The sequence below is a fragment of the Schistocerca serialis genome, chromosome 6, assembly GCF_023864345.2.
Source record: "Schistocerca serialis cubense isolate TAMUIC-IGC-003099 chromosome 6, iqSchSeri2.2, whole genome shotgun sequence".
In the NCBI taxonomy this organism is placed as follows: Eukaryota; Metazoa; Arthropoda; class Insecta; order Orthoptera; family Acrididae; genus Schistocerca; species Schistocerca serialis.
The window spans coordinates 334,370,952-334,390,189 of record NC_064643.1 but is presented as its reverse complement, the minus strand read 5'-3'; the positions used below and the strand labels follow the sequence as shown (position 1 = coordinate 334,390,189).

Below are 19,238 nucleotides of genomic sequence, written 5' to 3'. Positions count from 1 at the left end.
TTTCTATTTCAGCAAATAATAATTCAATTTTTTGTTGCTGGTTCTTAATATATATAATACAATTAATAACAAATATAGTTTTATAAATGTGCATGAGACAGGGCTGAACTGCCCTGGATCTTAAATTTGACTAGCAACATAGTAATCACATAGAGGGATGCCCAAGAATCATGCGATTGCACATGGAGTACAATTCTGCAAAGTGAGATGTTCAATTCATATACATCACACATGCACAAAACAGAAATATGAAATAAAAGTGCCCAAAAACTAGGTATTTCGCCTCTTTGCACACAGCTTGAAAAAAAATCATTATTTTTTGACGGGCTCCAGTGTCCTTGGTACTGGGTGTAGAAAAAGTAGTTGTAATCAGATTTGTTGGAATTTTGTGCTTTTTTAAAAAGGAAATGCATGTCAAAACATCAGGAACATATGAAACTGAGCTTTTCTGAAAAAAAGTTCGAAATTTTCAAAGTTTTTTTTGATTACATGAAGTTTAGTCAACATAAATACATAAATTTTGTTGACAAAACTTGGTATTTCACTCTTTCCAACTGTATGAACGAGTAAAAAAAAAAAAAAAAAAAAAAAAAAAAAAAAAAAAAAAAAAAAAAACAACTTCTTCTCCACCTTTCACAAGGCATATATATTTGAATGGACTAGAACGCATCAACACAGGAAAGAATGTTTAACAAACATTAGCAGCAATAGATGTGAAAAATATATGTAACAAGAGATCATAACCACAGTTCTGTGGTGTACCTTCTGAAAACTGTTATGAGTAAAGATAAGGGTACAAGCAGACAAGTGTATTTTCTATGACCTATGGGATCATCTTTCACATAAAAACTGAAACCATATTTAATCTAATTAGTAAGTTAGCTACTTACTTGCAGGACAACCTGAGTGCACACCAGTGGCAATGCTCTGGATGAAGATACTGTCATCACTCCAACGAGGAGCTCCAACAGCACGGCACTTCTGGCTCTGCTTGTCCCAGGCACAATATGGATCTTGCAGTGCAACACATTCACTGTTGGAAGAAATGGATTTGAAATACAGCACCTCATTATTCTCACAGATCTGATACAACAATTGATAAAATTTATTATCCAGAAATTGCTAGCTCTTTCCCTCTTCACCTCCCTCCATGTGGGGTTAGAAACTGTATACAAATGAAGCAAACCTAAAAGCAACAATGAAAGGACAGCCTCAAGGAATGGGAAACCTTTAAAAAGGCGCCAAGTAATGCTGCATTAAATAATTTTATGACCCGTGTGTACTTTCAGTATAGGAAACTAGATTATCAACATCTGGATTATACTAACAGCTGGAATTCCTCCCCACAGTGTCACCATAAACTGCCTTGGTGGAGGTGAGGATAGCAGATTGTCATGTAAATTATGGGACTGAATTGATTGCTGTGTTCTATGTGTGTTTATTTCTCATGTTTCTACACTCTGACAAAAAAATTTGGAATTTTGATGATCATACGCTAAATGGCTGTAGAAAACCATATTTAGGCTGAGCATTGTGGAAGATAATTTATCATTTACCTGGTGAATGGATCTGACATGGGTCTAGTGCAACTTCTCATCACAGAAGAATTGTGTATTATGATGTCAAATGTTTTTGTACAAATGAAGTCAATCAAAAATGTCTGTATGACATCAGTATAGCTATCAAAATTTTCAACTGATTAACTTCATACACACTGAACAACCACTGGAGGAACAGAATGTGTCATCACCAGGGAATGGATTGATCAAATCATTTAAAACAGAATTTAGTTAAAAGTGACAAAAAAGATGAATTATTGGTGGATAAATCTAGATTTAATCTACAAGATTTACATCATCAGTGCAACAAATTGTTAGTGTCACAATAATTTATCAAATGTCAGCATTTCTAAATGTTTTCTGCACATATATCAAAATGGCAGAAAAATTTTATTGACGAATTTGAGGTTATGTTTGTGGGAAATGAATAAATGGGATTTATGTTTTGCCACATACATTTTGCTTCACTTTTTGCAGCATCCTCAGTGGCAGGGTGTGCTGGTATTGCACTACATGTGTCCTACCTTTTCTGCAGACAATGGTTGAATAAACAGAGGGAAAATCTGAATGGCAGAAGACAAATTGTATTTATTCAGCTGAAGACAAACATAACCTAAAAACCATCAATATAATATTACTAGCAACTGAGGATCGATAGGTTGACAGTTGTCAGACAAATCACTTGTATATTATCAGTGAATATGACGGGGGAAAATTGAATTGTTTCAGAACATTGATGGCCACGTATATTACTCCTAATATTTAATACACAACCACAGTGGAAATCATTCAGTATCTGACAGCCTCTGAATTGCATTCGTAATACATATAAAATGAAAATAAAATTTTCCCTCCCCCTCTCAATCCCTGAAGGGGGGGAGAGGGGGAGGGGGGAGGGAGAGAGAGAAAGGGGGGAGGGAGGGAGAGAGAGAGAAAAGTGGGAGAGGGAGGGAGAGAGAGAGAGAGAGAGAGAGAGGGGGGGGGGGGGGGGGGAAGATTCCTTCTAGGCATCTGAAAGATAATAGCCGCCAAATTTTATCAAAGCAAAACTACATTATTTAAGGATACATGAATGAGTACCATGCATTTAAAAACTATCCAAGATTCTGCATGGTAAAATTAAAAATTAGCTTCATGTGCTTTATCATTCCATTTTTAATCCTCCAATGTGCACATGATACTGCTACTTTGGATTACTATCCACATCTTTTCTCTCTTTTTACTTTCTTTGTTCAGCAATAGAATTGACCTTTTCCTTATATGCTAGATCACTATCTCCTCCAATTTTTAAATTTACATACATATCATAAACTATGCTTTTCAAGGCACATTCATGTTTTGACATCATGCATATTCTCTAGATATAACTGATCTGGATTTTTAGAACTCCTACATTGATTGTTCTAAAGGTTTCCATACCCTAATAAAAGCAGTCACGCTATACTGAGAGAAAAATAAAAAAATAAATACAATCAATATCTCCATCATGGCTGCAACAGCCATTTACAGTAATGACTTTGAGTTTGCACACAACCTTGTGATCAGATGCTACCGATTCCCAGTTTGCAATGTTAAATGGCGCAACAATTTTCTCAGATGTCTTTTTGAGACTGCTGCTAACTTTTCTAGTATATTCCCAGTTAAAATCAATATGCCACCTGCCACTCTCTCTGAGCAATGGGTCAAAGTGACATTGGTGATTGCAGCTGGCCTACGCGTGTATTGGTTCCCACACTACACCAGAAGCAACACTTGTGTTGTATATTAAATACCCTGTATATTAACACATTAAAAGTAATTTAGATGTAATTACCACAATAATCTGTAAGAGTATTAGCACTAGCCATTATTTGTGGTTAGTAAACTTTACGTAACAGTGTGCAGGGTCTGCTTTATGGAACACAATGTATGAATGAATTTCATCACAGCAGCTGGCAGTGGTAACTTAAACTAGAAGAAGAGCAGCAACATGAAGGCTAATGCAACTTACTGTGATGATATTTGATTTTTGGGGTGCTCAACTGCGCAGTCATCAGTGCTCCTGCAAAGTCCTAATTTTTTCATAGTCCAATTTTTTTACACAGTCCAATCTAGTCACTCTCACGAATAATGATGAACATGAAATGATGAGGAAAACATGAACACCCAGTTCCCGGGCAGAGAAAATCCCCAATCTGGCCAGGAATCGAACCCAGGACCCTGTGACCCAGAGGCAGCAACGCTAGTCACTAGACCACAAGCTGCAGAATCTAAACTTACTGTATTGTTACACATGTGTATATGCCATGCATCGTTCAGCTCATGTGAGTGCTTGTATCTTCTAATTTTTGTTCATTTTAATCACTGGTTTTATACATTATAAAATATGGATAAAAACTGTTAATCACAAATTGCATATGTAATTTGAACTGACCTGCAGGACAGTATTTTGTCGGAATAGCAACGATGGAGGCGTAAAGCTTGGACTTCTGTGTCAGCCACAACAACAAGGCGTCCATCAGGCAGTGCAGGATCGCGGACGACTTTCAACCCACGAACAGGCATATGGGTGGGGAACACCTGCACTTCTTCGATGACAACTGGTGATACACGTTCTGTTGTATCTGCTGCATCAGCATTCACAGCTTTTATCACTTTACCATTATCTGCAACATAAATTTAGATGGAATAGTTTATCACAGGCTGAAAATGATAAAAAATACATTGTTTAAATGCTTAGTATAGATGTCGATAATATGTAAATCCAGCTTTTAGGGTATAAGATACTAGATGAACACATCAGCTTTCACTTGACTAATCAATCAGCAATAACTCTTACGAAACAAATAACAAAAATATTTTATGGACTATAAGACACTACGGACTATAAGATACACCTTGATTTTTAAGCAATTTAAAGAAAGATAACATTTTTACCATTCTTATTATTAGATTGCAAAGCCATGCTAAAACAAAGATTCTTAGTTTATAAAACTGAACTGATCATGAGAATCCATGAAAATCATCATCTGAACTTTTTTCTTCTTCTTCTTCTTCTTCCTCTTCTTCTTCCTCCTCCTCATTTTCACTGTTGTCCTCTTTATATACAGATGGTCTTCACTGCCATTGAGAGTGTTACTTACGCTGCACTTCTTCTCTCACTTTAGACCACTTCTCTCACTCTACACCACAACTGTTTTGTCCACTGATGCACTTGTTGGATTATAGGTTGTTTTAAAGCTCTCTTTGGCATGAATTCATGTTTGGGTTCAGTCATCATCCATTTGTTCCATTCCTCTATCACATACAATTTAAATGGTTTTTCTCTGTCTCAATTACTCTTTCACAGAATTTTTCAAATGAAAATTAAACTGATCCAGCACAAGAAGAGAACTCTTCTTCAATAAAGCACCTTTCCTTCTCTCCCACATTCTATTAATCTTTAATTTCATACCAGCCTTGTCCATCCCACTCTTGTAATGTACATGAACAACAACACCTGTCAGTATTTCAGAAAATATTAGCATTGTTTTGCATTTGAAAATGATCATTGGATTAAGTTTAGTACCATCAGCACAACATGAAAGGACATCAGCGTAGTGCATTTTTTTGTGTCCACTTGTTTTTACAGTCAATGTTTTACCACTTTTCATGGCAACAGTTCTGTTACTCAGCACATCAAATGTCAGAGGAGTTTTGTCCATCTTTATTATTTGGCTTAGTTCCACACTGGTTTTCTTTCAGTGTTGAATAATAAAGTGATGGAAAGACAATATTTTCTCTTCATACTCTTGTGGCATTTTATGAGATATTTTGGTTTTGATTCATGTGCTAAGTCCATGATGCTTCATAAACCACGTAGCACCAACCTACTCTATCCTTAAAGTCTGTTAAGTTCCATCGTAGTGCTAGCTTACGGGTACGTATTTGAATCATTTTTGTATTAATTACAATGCCATTTTGATGGCGTCCTTGAATCCAATTCACGATGCCCTCTACTTTAGGCCATTTTGCATTCAGTTCTCTATTTGCACATTTAGTCTTCCTCATTTTTTTCTGTTGGTGGAGGGCTGAAATGCTGCTAGTTGCTCTGTTTTCATGTAGTTCTGCGTATGCTATTACTTTCAATTTGTAGCCCACATCATACAAATACCTTTTATTTTTTCCCCATTACAGACCAGCTAATAATAAAAATATTTTACTGGTGCCGATAACAGAAATCACTTTCAATTTGTCTGTAACAACACATCGTATGCTAGACAGAGTCCTGGATTTGTAATGGCGGGGCAGTGTGAAGTTACATTTTGGTCGGGAACCCAATCAAGACTTAAACTTAGACATAAAATTATAATTAATGACAAAAACAACAGAAAATATTAAGCTTCTAGAATGTATGAACTCCAGTTTAGATCAAGTGACTCTTTTATATATGCTAAACAGGTTGTTATTTTAACACTATATTTAAAGAATTTATCAGATAAAAGAATGCAGCAAGCAGTAACAAAATGATGATCTACATGTTGTAACTACAAAATTGGTAAGTCATATACAACACACTCAGCTGTTGGCTGTAATACGATGCAGTGGAAGAGGTCATATATTAATGTTTCTGAATATAATTTTAAATGTTCCAAAATACTGTCAAAACTACATTTTACTAACGGTCAATACTGTATACTAAGCTGGAATCAATACATTAAAATGTTAATTGTTTAGTATTCAAGAGCAGAAAGGATAAATATTATTTACTGTTAATGTCTAATTTGTAACTTTAGCAGCTAGTGCACAAGATTTGTTATTGAATATCCAGGTGTACAAATGAAATATTAGTGGAGGTATACTAGCACAATACTATGATCTCACAGCAACAGTTACCAGAAAATAAAGGACATGGCAAACAGCAGCAAGCAATTAACATTAACCTCCACAAACCAATATTGACAATGGTAAGAGGGAAACAATAAAAAAGGTCAAGCTAGACAGATATTAAAATTATATTCTGAAGGATACCTGAAAATGTAGAAAGTCAGCTTCAGTTTGCAAAATATTCTGTGCTTTGTGAGAGAAAATACTGAGGGGAGTAACATGACTCAGGCCATCTTTCTGTTTTATAAAAGAAGTGCAACGGAGATTTGACAGTCTGCTACAAAGAAAAATACACACTAGACTAACAGCACACGAAGAAAAGAAAGAATCAGATAAACAAACAAAGAAGATATGATATTAAGAAAGTTCTAAATAAAATGAGAAGATGGTAAGATATCAAACCTGAGAACATGTATGAAGAAAACGAAGGGTCAGGTTAAAGACTGTTACAAAAATATTAAAATCCATTGAGAGGAGATTATGCAAAAATCCAAACACTGAAGTTTTTTGTACTGTATATAAATGATTGTTCTGCCATATAATATGTGACTTGTTTGTGCAGATAGTTTTTGGACCCTTTTATCTTCAATGTAAAATCTTACAACATTTGGATTCTTTTTTTTTTGTGGGGTTTATGGGCGCTCAACTACTGAGGTCATTAGCGCCCAGTCACTGTTGTTAGAGCACATGGAATCTAGTAAAACTCAAGGGGATGGGGGGGACACCAGAAGGACCTGACAAAAATGCAGATAAAATAAGTAAAAAGGTTAGATGTCTTTGGACAAGCCAGTCAAAGTTATAAAATGCAGAATACGAGCAGCTGCTCGAGCGTCATCAGCTAAAACATCTGGTAAAGTAGATGGCAGGGACAGGACAACACGAAATTGACTAAAACGGGGACACGACAATAAAACATGGTGCACTGAATGCCTGACCACAAGGGCACTGCGGGGCTGGGTCACCGGAGAGCAGGTAGCGGTGGCTAAACCGGCAATGCCCAATCCGCAACCTGGTCAGAAGGACCTCCTCTCACCGAGATGGTCGGGAGGAAGTTGTCCAAGCAGTTGGGAGCGGTTTTACTGCCCGGAGCTTGTTTCCTTGGAGGGATGACCAAGCATCCCACCACAACAACACAAGCCTCTTACATACATCCCCACGAACGTCAGATGACGAGACACAATGGGAGGCTGGCCGAGGCAGGAGGACTGCAGCCTTGGCTGCAGCATCCGCAGCCTCATTCCCAGGCACTCCTACATGTCCGGGAACCCACAGAAAGCTGACAGGAGAACCATTATCAGCGAAAGAATGGAGGGACTGCTGTATCTGTTGAATCAAGGGATGGACCGGATAGGGAGCTCCAAGGCTCTGAAGAGCACTGAGTGAGTCAGAGCAGAGTACATACGATGAATGGCGGTGGCGGCGGGCATACTGAACGGCCTGATGGAGAGCAAAAAGCTCGGCCGTAAAGCTCGAACATTGGTCGAGGAGCCGGTATTTAAAGGTGGCGGCCCCGACGACAAAGGCACAGCCGACACCATCGTCAGTTTTGGAGCCATCGGTGTAAATAAAGGTGTGACCGGCAAGTCGAGGACGAAGTTCAACAAACCATGAGCAATACACTGCAGCCGGAGTACCCTCCTTCAGGAGTGAGCTGAGGTCGAGATAAATACGAACCGGAGCCTGGAGCCAAGGTGGTGTCGGGCTCTCACCCTCTCTGAAGGTGGTAGGGAGGGCAAAATCCAATTGTCGAACCAGGCAACGGAAGCGGACTCCGGGGGGCAACAGGGCAGTCACATACAACCCGTACTGACTGTCGAGAGAATCGGCGAAGAAGAACTGGTAAGAGGGGTGGTCGGGCATAGACAACAGCCGGCAGGCATACCGACACAGCAGTACATCGCGCCGGTAGGTCAATGGTAATTCGGCAGCTTCAGCATAAAGACTCTCGACAGGACTAGTGTAGAAGGCTCCGGTCACAAGACGTATCCCCCGATGGTGGATAGAGTTGAGCCAGCGTAAGAGGGATGTCCGAGCGGACGAGTAGACGAAGCTCCCATAATCCAGCTTCGATCGCACTATGGAGCGATACAAGCGAAGCAGGACAGTGCGGTCTGCTCCCCAAGATGAACCGCTAAGAACTCTGAGGACATTAAGAGAACGTGTACAACGGGCCGCCAAATAAGAGACATGTGGAGACCAACACAGTTTCCTGTCCAACGTGAGCCCTAGAAACTTAGTTGTTTCCACGAATGGGAGAACAATGGGACCGAGATGTAAGGATGGCGGAAGGAACGCTTTATATCGCCAAAAGTTGATACAAACCGTCTTCTCTTCAGAGAACCGGAAGCCATTTGCCACGATCCATGAGTATAGGCTGTCTAGACAACGCTGAAGGCAGCGCTCCAGGAGGCATGTTCTCTGGGCACTGCAGTAGATCGCGAAGTCATCGACAAAGAGAGAGCCTGAGACATTAGGTGGAATACAATCCATAATTGGATTGATCGCGATGGCAAAAAGGGCTACGCTCAAGACGGACCCCTGAGGCACTCCGTTCTCCTGGAGGAAGACGTCGGACAATACGGAACCCACACGTACCCTAAACTTTCGATCCGTTAAAAAGGAATCAATAAAAAGGGGCAGGCGACCGCGTAGGCCCCACCTGTGCATAGTGCGGAGGATACCTCCTCTCCAACAGGTATCATAAGCCTTCTCCAAGTCGAAGAACACGGCTACCGTTTGGCGCCTTCGCAAAAAGTTGTTCATGATGAATGTCGACAAGGGCACAAGGTGGTCAACAGCGGAGCGGCGGCAACGAAAGCCGCATCGGACATTAGTAAGTAGCCGTCGAGATTCAAGAATCCAGACTACATCTACATCTACATCCATACTCCGCAAGCCACCTGACGGTGTGTGGCGGAGGGTACCCTGAGTACCTCTATCGGTTCTCCCTTCTATTCCAGTCTCGTATTGTTCGTGGAAAGAAGGATTGTCGGTATGCCTCTGTGTGGGCTCTAATCTCTCTGATTTTATCCTCATGGTCTCTTCGCGAGATATACGTAGGAGGGAGCAATATACTGCTTGACTCTTCGGTGAAGGTATGTTCTTGAAACTTTGACAAAAGCCCGTACCGAGCTACTGAGCGTCTCTCCTGCAGAGTCTTCCACTGGAGTTTATCTATCATCTCCGTAACGCTTTCGCGATTACTAAATGATCCTGTAACGAAGCGCGCTGCTCTCCGTTGGATCTTCTCTAACCGAGCATTAACCATGCGCTCCATCACCTTACACACACAGCTTGTAAGAGAAATGGGGCGGTAACTATAAGGAAGGTGTCTATCCTTCCCGGGTTTGGGTATAGGAACAACGACGGCGTCACGCCAACGCTTGGGGACCTGACCTTCGGTCCAGACGCGATTGTAGGTACGAAGAAGGAAGCTTTTGCCCGCCGGAGTAAGGTGCGCCAGCATCTGAACGTGAATGGCATCTGGCCCCGGAGCAGAGGACCGGGACAGTGCAAGCGCACGTTCGAGTTCCCGCATAGTAAAGGGGGCATTATAAGTTTCCAGATTCAGCGAGTGGAAGGAAGGTCGCCGAGCCTCTTCTGCCTCTTTCCTGGGAAGGAAGGCAGGGTGGTAATGGGCAGAGCTTGAAACCTCCGCGAAAAAGCGGCTAAAGGTGTTGGAGACAGCCACAGGATCAACAAGGACCTCATTACCTGAGGTCAGGCCAGGTACCGAGGAGTGGGCCTTAATGCCCGACAGCCGGCGCAGGCCACCCCAAACGATGGAAGAGGGAGTAAAACTGTTAAAGGAGCTGGTGAAAGAGGCCCAACAAGCTTTTTTGCTGTCTTTGATGACTCTACGGCATTGCGCTCGGAGTCGTTTGTATTCAATACAATTCGCCAACGTAGGATGGCGGCGAAAGGTGCGTAAAGCACGTCGTCGAGCACGGATAGTATCCCTACAAGCCTCGTTCCACCAGGGGACGGAAACGCGATGTGAAGAAGAGGTAGTACGAGGAATGGAACGTTCGGCAGCATTGATGATAACAGCCGTGAGGTATTCGACCTGACTGTCACAACTGAGAAAATCGTGGTCCGGAAAGGTAGCCAGGGAGGAGTAAAGTCCCCAGTCAGCTTTCGGTATGTTCCAGCGCGAAGGACGTGGGGATGGGGTGTGGTGCAGGAGACGAACGACACAGGGGAAGTGGTCACTCGAATAGGTGTCAGAAAGGACATACCACTCGAACCGACGGGCAAGAGTGGTAGAACAGATCGAGAGGTCCAAGTGGGAGTAGGTATGAGTAGAGTCCGAGAGGAAAGTCGGGGCGCCGGTATTGAGGCAGACAAGATTGAGATCGTTGAAGACATCCGCCAAGAGTGAGCCTCTTTGACAGGATGCAGGAGAGCCCCAAAGGGGATGATGGGCATTGAAGTCGCCAAACAATAAAAACGGCGGGGGAAGCTGAACGATCAGGTGCATCATGTCAGCCCGAGTAACAGCAGATGACGGTGGAGTGTAGATGGTACAAACTGAAAAAGTAGAAGCAGAAAGAGTAATACGGACAGCTATTGCTTGGAGTGGGGTGGTCAATGGGATGGGATGGTAATAGACATCGTCCTGAACGAGCAACATAACCCCACCATGAGCTGGGATACCGTCCACAGGGGTGAGGTCATACCGCTCCGAGGTATAGTGGGTAAAGGCAATACGGTCAGTCGGGCGCAACTTGGTTTCCTGGAGACCAAGGACGAGCGGACAGTGCAGGCGGAGGAGCACTTGTAATTCCTCCCGATTAGATCGAATACCTCTTATGTTCCAATGTAACAAGGCCATCGCTAGTCAGAAAGTTGGGGGAACGAGACGGGGGAAGAGCTGGTCACCTCGACGGCCGCGGAGGGTCAGGTTGTGAGGGAACAACGCTACAACCAGCGGGAGGCGGATCCGGTTCCATCGAGTCGTCGCCAGCTGCGGCCGCTGTCCCTGGTTGTGTAGGAGGGGCAGCATCACTTGCCGACGAGAGGCCAGCTGAGCACCTGGCAGCAGAATGTCCCGGCGAAACTGAGGACGGCCGGGAGCAGACGAAATGCGCCGGGGTGGAGAGGGGGATAGAGACTTCTTCTTGGAGGCCTTCTTGGAAGACCGAGGAGGCACAGGGATGGTGGGCTGGACCCAAAGAAGGTCCTCACGCGCGGGGTCCGTTTTGGAACGCCGGATCTCGGAAGCTGAGGTCCGGAACGTTTCCCCGATGGACGCCTGAGAAGAGGATCGCTTCTCAGGTGGCGGGGGGAGAGGAGGAGGAGGAAGGGTGGCCCCTGGGGCAGAGGGGGCGGGGGCCACGGGGGAGGAGGATTTGGAAGGGAGGGATTTGGGAGGCAGAGGCAGAGCCCCCTGAGGGGCGGAGGAGGCGGAGGGGGGACAGGATATGGGTGAGGATACCGCGGAAGGAGTGGACACAACTGAGGCAAACGAAGTGGTCAATGGCACGGGATGGAGGCGGTCATACTTCTTCCTGGCCTCAGAATAAGAGAGCCGATCCAAAGTTTTGAGTTCTTGTATCTTCTTCTCCTTCTGATATGCGGGGCAGTCTGAGGATCTAGGAGAGTGGATGCCAGGACAATTAATGCACCGAGGTGGTGGGGTGCATGTATGTTCCTCATGAAGAGGAAGTCCACAATCGCCACAAAGGGGCTCAGCCTCACACCGTGACGACATGTGCCCAAAGCGCAAACACCGAAAACAGCGCATAGGAGGAGGGACGTAAGGTCGCACGTCGCACCGGCAGCGCATCACCTTTACCTTCTCCGGGAGAACGTCCCCCTCGAAGGCGAGGATAAAGGCCCCGGTGTCGATGCGACGGTCTTTGGGGCCGCGCTGGACTCGCCGGACGAAATGCACGCCTCGGCGCTCCAGGTTGGCCCTGAGCTCCTCATCAGATTGTAGCAGGAGGTCACGATGAAAAATAACCCCCTGCGTCCTATTTAGTGCCAGATGCGGGACAATGGACACTGGGATGTCCCCTAGGCGGTCGCACGCCTGGAGCGCCGCCGACTGTGTGGCGGAGGTGGTCTTGATAAGAATGGACCCTGAAGCATCTTGCTGAGAGCCTCGATTTCCCCGAAGATGTCCTCAATGTGCTGAACAAAGAACATGGGCTTGGAGGTGGCGAACGTCCCCCCAGTCTGAGGATCTAGGTTCGAAAACAGACCAAATAGCGGGGGAAGTACTTCGCCCCAAGCCGGCGGGCCTGTCCCTCCTCCCAGGGAGTGGCCACGGGGGAAAGGGCAGGAGAACCAGAACTAGAAATGGTACCTTTTCTTTTGAAAGACTCGGCCACAGAGCGACCTGATACGTGTTGACGTTTCATCTGCGAAACGTCCGCCCCGATACCACCCACTCCGACCAGGGGCTCTCCCCACGGGCGCCACCCAGCCTCAGCAAGGGCCACTTGGCAGGATGACCGTTGCCGGGAGTCCTGATGCCCCAAGGAGACGGGCATCTACTCCTTGGCCGACGTGGGGAGGGTGCAGCTCAGGTATCGGCAGTACGATCCCTGTGTTGTCAGGGGGCTACAACCTAGAGGGTACATGACGACCCCACCACAACGGGCTGGCTACCGTGCTGGATTTCTGGTGCCATGGAAAGTCCATCATGATCGCTGGTGCAGATGGGGACGCACTATGGGCGTAACTTGTACAACCCATCAGGCGTTTAGGCCCAATTTGAGGAATAGTGGGTATGGTTACAACGCCGGTACAATGCTGAGTGCCAAGGTCTTAGTGCACTTAGGATCAGTGGTACACCACGTAAGGTGTCCTTCCCCGAAAGGCTCATACTTCTGTAGAATTTTGAAAAATGGAGGTCAAACCCCAAGGGGGACCATCACATGGAAGGCCGAAACGGTTGAAACTCCTTTTAGACGGCCTCTTACGACAGGCAACACATTTGGATAATGAAGGGTGGAGCTGTTTTAATGAGATTGCTACTGTTTTTGTTCATCATTGCAAATGCAGTCTTAAAGATTCACAAAAAAAATGAATTGATATTTGAAACGTCTACTTACTGTGATTACATTTAGTGTCAAATAAAAAGATAATGTGCAAATCGTTAAATTAGATATTTTACTGGGTTACAGGCTATGACTGTCGGTAAAAAACAGACCCACCTAGACAGCCACTTGCAGAAGGATTTGAGGATCCACACCAGCCTTAGCTGTAATTCATCTGGTGAATTAACAAGGAGCACTAGTGTGCTGGCCAGCCTGGATGTGGTTTGTAGGTGGTTTCCATACATCTGACTGTGAATATCATTCTGTTGTTCACGTCCTCAGTTATACAAATCACAAACATTAAGAATTCAATTCTAATGTGAGGAAGGGGAAGGCAATGGTGGCGACAGGAAGGGCATCCGGTCATCCTCTACTAAATCCAACAATTAACATCCAACCACATGAAGATATGTGATAAATGTTATGAAGAAAGATTGCAGCAAAAGAAAGTGAATATTCTACAGCCAGATGCAGAACACTGTTGTAAAATGTATTCTGCCACACAGCAAGTATTAGATGGTTACCATCACAATAATGAAATACTTCTGAACTTATAATTCAGAACCATTCCTTCTTATTTATGACTACATATGTATGTTATTTGAATAAATAGGTTTGAGTAAACGGGACCACTTACCAAATAGCAGAAGCACCGAGTCGTCGATTGGCACACGTAAAAATACACTGAAAACTTGATGGCTTTCAGAAAAAAATCCTATCCAGGTCATTACACTTTCCAACAAAAAACTTAATCCTACAGAAGTTTCAGTCCCATCCAAGGACCTTGCCTTCAACCCCACACCAAAGTTTAACCATGTTATATTTGTCAAAGTCTTACTCTTCTTCTCCCAGTTTCTACAGGGGAAACATTTCTCTGCCACAAATCCCTCCAACTAAAGCCAACTTAATCCTATCATTGACTCTTACATCTTCCAGTTCATACCACAATCCAACTGTAATCTTCTCATCTAAACACTGCCTAGTCACCTTTCAGGAACTCTTAGCTCCAATGTGGCATCTTCATCCTATCAGAGGTCCCATCTAAGAAGACAAACCTTATGACAAAAGGAAGGGCAGCCATACACAACCTCGAAACAGACCCCGATTTAATCATCTTTCCTGGAGACAAACATTCCACCACTGTTATGATGCAACACAGTGACTACCTGACAGAAAGCTTCTGCCAACTGTCAGACACCTCCACCTACAAGGTCTGCCATAGTGATCTCACACTACAAATCCAACAGAATCTCCGGTCCCTACTGAAATCCTTAGGCCCATCCCACAGTCTCTCTTGTTTATTCATCTCCCCCCTCATCTCAATGACACCCCACACATCCACCTCCTGCACATTCCCCAAAATCTATAATCCCAACAACCTTGGACACGTCATTGTTGTGCTCCTGCTATAAGGATTTCTGTTCTTGTTGAGCAATTGCCTGAAGCCTAGCCATTCACATCAGTGATACTAAGCACTTCCCTCACAGACTTTTGACCATCCTTCACTTGCATCCCTACTCATCAATGTTGATTCCAGTTCCCTATACACCAACATCCCTCAGACCCAGGATCTTGCTGTTAATGAACACTTCCTCACTCAACGTCCTTCTGACTCCAAAACCACAACCTCATTCCTTGTACACCTTATCAAAGCCTATATAGCCTGACCACTCATGGACAGCCTATCTGCAGTGAAGATAATTCTCTTGTCCAGCATTCTGAAGGTCTCACAAGGTCCTTCACTTATGGGCATTACTATTCAAAGCTACTCTGCAAACACATTTTCCATGGCATATCCTCATACATCCCTAATCCCCCCCAACCACCCCCAAGAATCAACTACAAAGATGTGCCCTCTAATCTCTCACTGGCACCCTGAAGTGGAGCACATGAATCATATTCTTCACCAGGTCTTTGATTATCTATCATTAAAAGCAGAAGTGAGGTATATATTACCCAAGATCATCCTTACATGTCCTAAAGTAGTATTCTGTCAACCAATAAACCTACACAGCATCCTAGTTCATACTCATGTCACATCCACTCCCAACTACTTGCTACAGGGCTTATATCCCTGCAGAAGACCCAGGTGCAAAACCTGCCCAATTCCCCACCAGCACTTCCTACTCCAGTCCTGTCACACGACTACCTTATTCCGTCAAAGCCACCTGTCAAAGTGCCCACGTCATACAATCACTGCACAGCTTTTCCTATCAGCATGACAACCATTCAGCTGTAAACCAAAATGAATAGCCATCACCAAACTGGCTGAGCATGAAGTTGGACATTACGTGGCACAACATGCTGCTGAATACAACATGCTTAAGTTGAAGGGCTGCTTCACAACCTGTCCCACCTGGAACCTTACATCCATCAACAGCCTTTTTGAAGTACACAGATGGGAGTCATCCTTGCACCATCTTTCGCTCCAGTAATCCTTCTGGCCTCAGTCTCCACTAACCCACTGTCCCCACATCCTCTACCCAATAATAGTTCCCCCCTTCTCTGTCCTGTTAGCCCGTCTATATCATCTTCATCATACACCACTCCTATCCTTTTCTCCACCCAAGTCCCACACACTAAACTGAAATCCTATCATTTTTCATATAGCTGGAGCACCGTAACGGCACAGCGATAGCGATAGGTGTGTGTGTGTGTGTGGGGGGGGGGGGGGGGGGGGGGGGGGGGCTGGCATGTGGTCTAGCTCATCACAGGATTCTTTTCCAAAAACTAGCAAGTCTTCATTCCCTTTTATGTGTCTGATTGACTCAGTGCTTCTGGAACTAGGCGAGTGGTCCCCTTTATTCCAAATCATTTACATTCTGCCAAAACTTTCCTTCCCATACTTCTTTCAGTAAATGTCTGATTAATCTACTCAGCTCCCCTCCTTCACTGTCACCCTTACAGCTACTTTTCTTGTTTCTACATTTTTCTGGTTCATCCCAACTTTTTTTTTTTTTTTTTGGTTCTTCTTCTAACACCAGAGGCTACTAAAGTTACATTTAACTTATTTTCTATAGAATTCTCATTGTTATTGAACAAACTGCAACCAGTCACTCTTTTTCTGCCGACTTCCTTTTTATGATGTGGTCAAAGCCAGCCTACGTGTTATCTATAGTACAAGACAAGTCATTAAGTATAATTGTCATACTTACTGGCTACAATGCTGGAAAAGAAGTAGTGAATGGAATAAGAGTTCCAGCTCATGGAACACCATGCTATTTACTTTAAAATGGGAAGGAACTGACATGTTTTAGGTGCTCTCCTAAGCTGAGATTGTAACTGACATTCTTTCCCTGCTGCCTCAAAACACTCTCTCACTCCTGCCCCTTCAAATTGTATAAACTATGCTTTGTATAGTTCTCTCTGTGAAGCAACAAGCCACCTATTTTAACAATTATATGACAAAAATTCAGTTTTTATAAAGACAAATTTACTCAGATTCTTCACAATTACTAAGTCTAAGCAGCTACTCCAAGACAGTTATAGGATTCTGTAACCAAAAAAAGAACACTTACCTGTGCCAATGAACAGCACATCATATGCCTTGCCTCCAGGGGTTTTGATCTGTGGATCTACAGCTATCTGGGAAAATCGGTAGCTGTAATGTGAAGAATTTTACTAATACAAAAGCTGCTCTGAACCTCCATAAACAATAATCTGCTAATAGTAACAAATTTGTTATTAAATTTTAATCTTAGAAGTAGTAACTTTTATTTTCTTGACTCTGAGATAGTAAAATCCAAAACAGAAATAAAAACTTTATTTTACTTTTCAATACAGTTAAGTATGTGAGATATGGAAACTAGAATAAAGCGATCTCTGCAAACAGGCTGTGTACAAAATAAGCTTCTTGACTAATTCAAACAGTGACTCTCTAGGAGTTGTTCTCACATCTGACGCATATTACTTCATAGACTCCTCAATCTGACAATAGAGAACATGACTGTAGGAAACTGCTCTATGCATGTAAGGTTTATGCAGAGAAGTCATCAATTACATATTCTAGGGTGATATAAAATATGTGTATGCATGTGTGTGTGCGTGTGTGTGTGAGAGAGAGAGAGAGAGAGAGAGAGAGAGAGAGAGAGAGAGAGAGAGAGAGGGGAGGAGAGGGAGAGAGAATACTTTTCTGCTGAGGCTGCTTCTTTCAACCATTTGCTCTTTTCTGTTAAGCATTCGGTTTGCGAAATCTGATCTGGAACAACATTTTTTTCTATTTTATTGGGTTACAGTATTCAGAAAGTATTGATTGATTGGATTTGTGATTGCACATACACCTTTATGATAGTGAAATACTAGTTTGTTTGATAAGATAATCTAAATCATCCTACGCATTTATCACACTGATCATGAGCTTCAGTACAAGTAGTTTTAGAGAGAGAGTGACATTTCATGCCACATACTCGTTGCTTAAATTTTTGACTGCAAAACTGATCTTTTATTTCTGCAAGATATTTTGAGTTACACTTTTTCAAGCACTCCACAGCACACACCAAGACTAAAAATTGTCACAGTTAAGATCCATGTATAGGCTAATTAAATGTGTTGTGACCCTATAGAGTGAGTGCACATACTCAAACAGCATCTGCTTACATGGCCTGCCTAAAGGGGTCCTACGCACTGGCACAAGTGATGCAGCAAGCAGTGTGCCACGTGCTAAACAGCTTTGGATAGGCCAGCCCTTGGGCAGACTAACGTTTACCTGATTATATGCCCAACTGTTAGACTGTGCTTAAATGTTTTGTATGGTTAAGTCTGATTGTACTGATCCCTTTTTCAAGCAGTGTCTTCGTGTATCCCTCCTTGTGGTAGTGGATTAAGAATTGGTTGTTGGGAATTTTTACATCACGTTTGTAAAACATTACAACATTTTTTATGATGAGGATGGGATTCTGCTCCACGTGTTTCATTTCTCAGTTCACTATGGCCAGCCCATGTCAGTGTAAATTCTTCAACCTCTCGTTGAACAGCAGCGAGCATTCATTCACCAACCGGCAGCAGGCTCTCAAAGTGGCAGTAAACAACATGGCAGCATTGCTGCTTCATCACTGTTATCACTGTTGGTGCAAGCCCCATTATTTCCTCTGTATAATGATTCTGCAGAAGATTGGGACATACACGAAAAATGCCTCTGGCAACATTTTCAAGCTTTTGGAGTTGCCAACCTGAACATGTGTGAGGCTTTTTTCCGTCATGGATTTCTCCACACGTTTATCACCTTTCGTGTCAACTAACTCTTCTTCAGGAACCTACCAGTCACTCTTTCGATAAAATGTTTCAGCTGCTCTATATTTACCACTACTCATGTTATTGCTGTTATACTGTTGTCAAAAGCAGCTGCAACAGTCGTACAGGGCTCGGGCAGCGGAACTTCGTGGGCTTAGCTGACATTGCCAGTTTATTACAGAAGCTCATCGGGACTCGTATGTTGACTCAGTGGTTTGTGATGCTATGATATGCCTGGCCCCTGACAGAGAAATTCTTGAATGTGCATTAAAATGTGAAAATCCATCACTCTCAGAGGTTTTGAAGAATAGCCAGTCCTTCAAAGTCTCTAGGGCAGCAGGAAATCAGATAGAAGCTTGGTGTAAAATAGTCACCATTGCTTTTCTCCTCCTCAGCTGCTGTTGGTCAGCTCACAGAGTAAAGACGACATCACAGCCATGCGCCACACTGCACGGGGCAGCGCCATGCTAAGTAGCAACAGGAGCCAGTGGCCACCTGCTCCTCTCCCACTGTGCCCTCCCTGTTTTTGGAAGGTTTAGGGTGTGCTACTGATTTTAAG

The 19,238-nt window shown here is 43.5% G+C and overlaps 1 protein-coding gene across 4 annotated transcripts in view; it reads right to left on the bottom strand.

Moving 5' to 3' along the window:
- Positions 1-19,238, bottom strand: part of LOC126484579 (semaphorin-1A) — an 893,741-nt gene that overhangs the window by 17,905 nt on the left and 856,598 nt on the right. For all 4 annotated transcript variants that reach the window (XM_050108140.1, XM_050108141.1, XM_050108142.1 and 1 more), the window contains exons 13-15: positions 16,969-17,051; positions 3,973-4,204; positions 891-1,033 (exon numbers count right to left, since the gene is read on the bottom strand). In XM_050108140.1, coding sequence (XP_049964097.1) covers positions 891-1,033; positions 3,973-4,204; positions 16,969-17,051 — 458 coding nt within the window. The remainder of the gene's footprint in view (positions 1-890; positions 1,034-3,972; positions 4,205-16,968; positions 17,052-19,238) is intronic.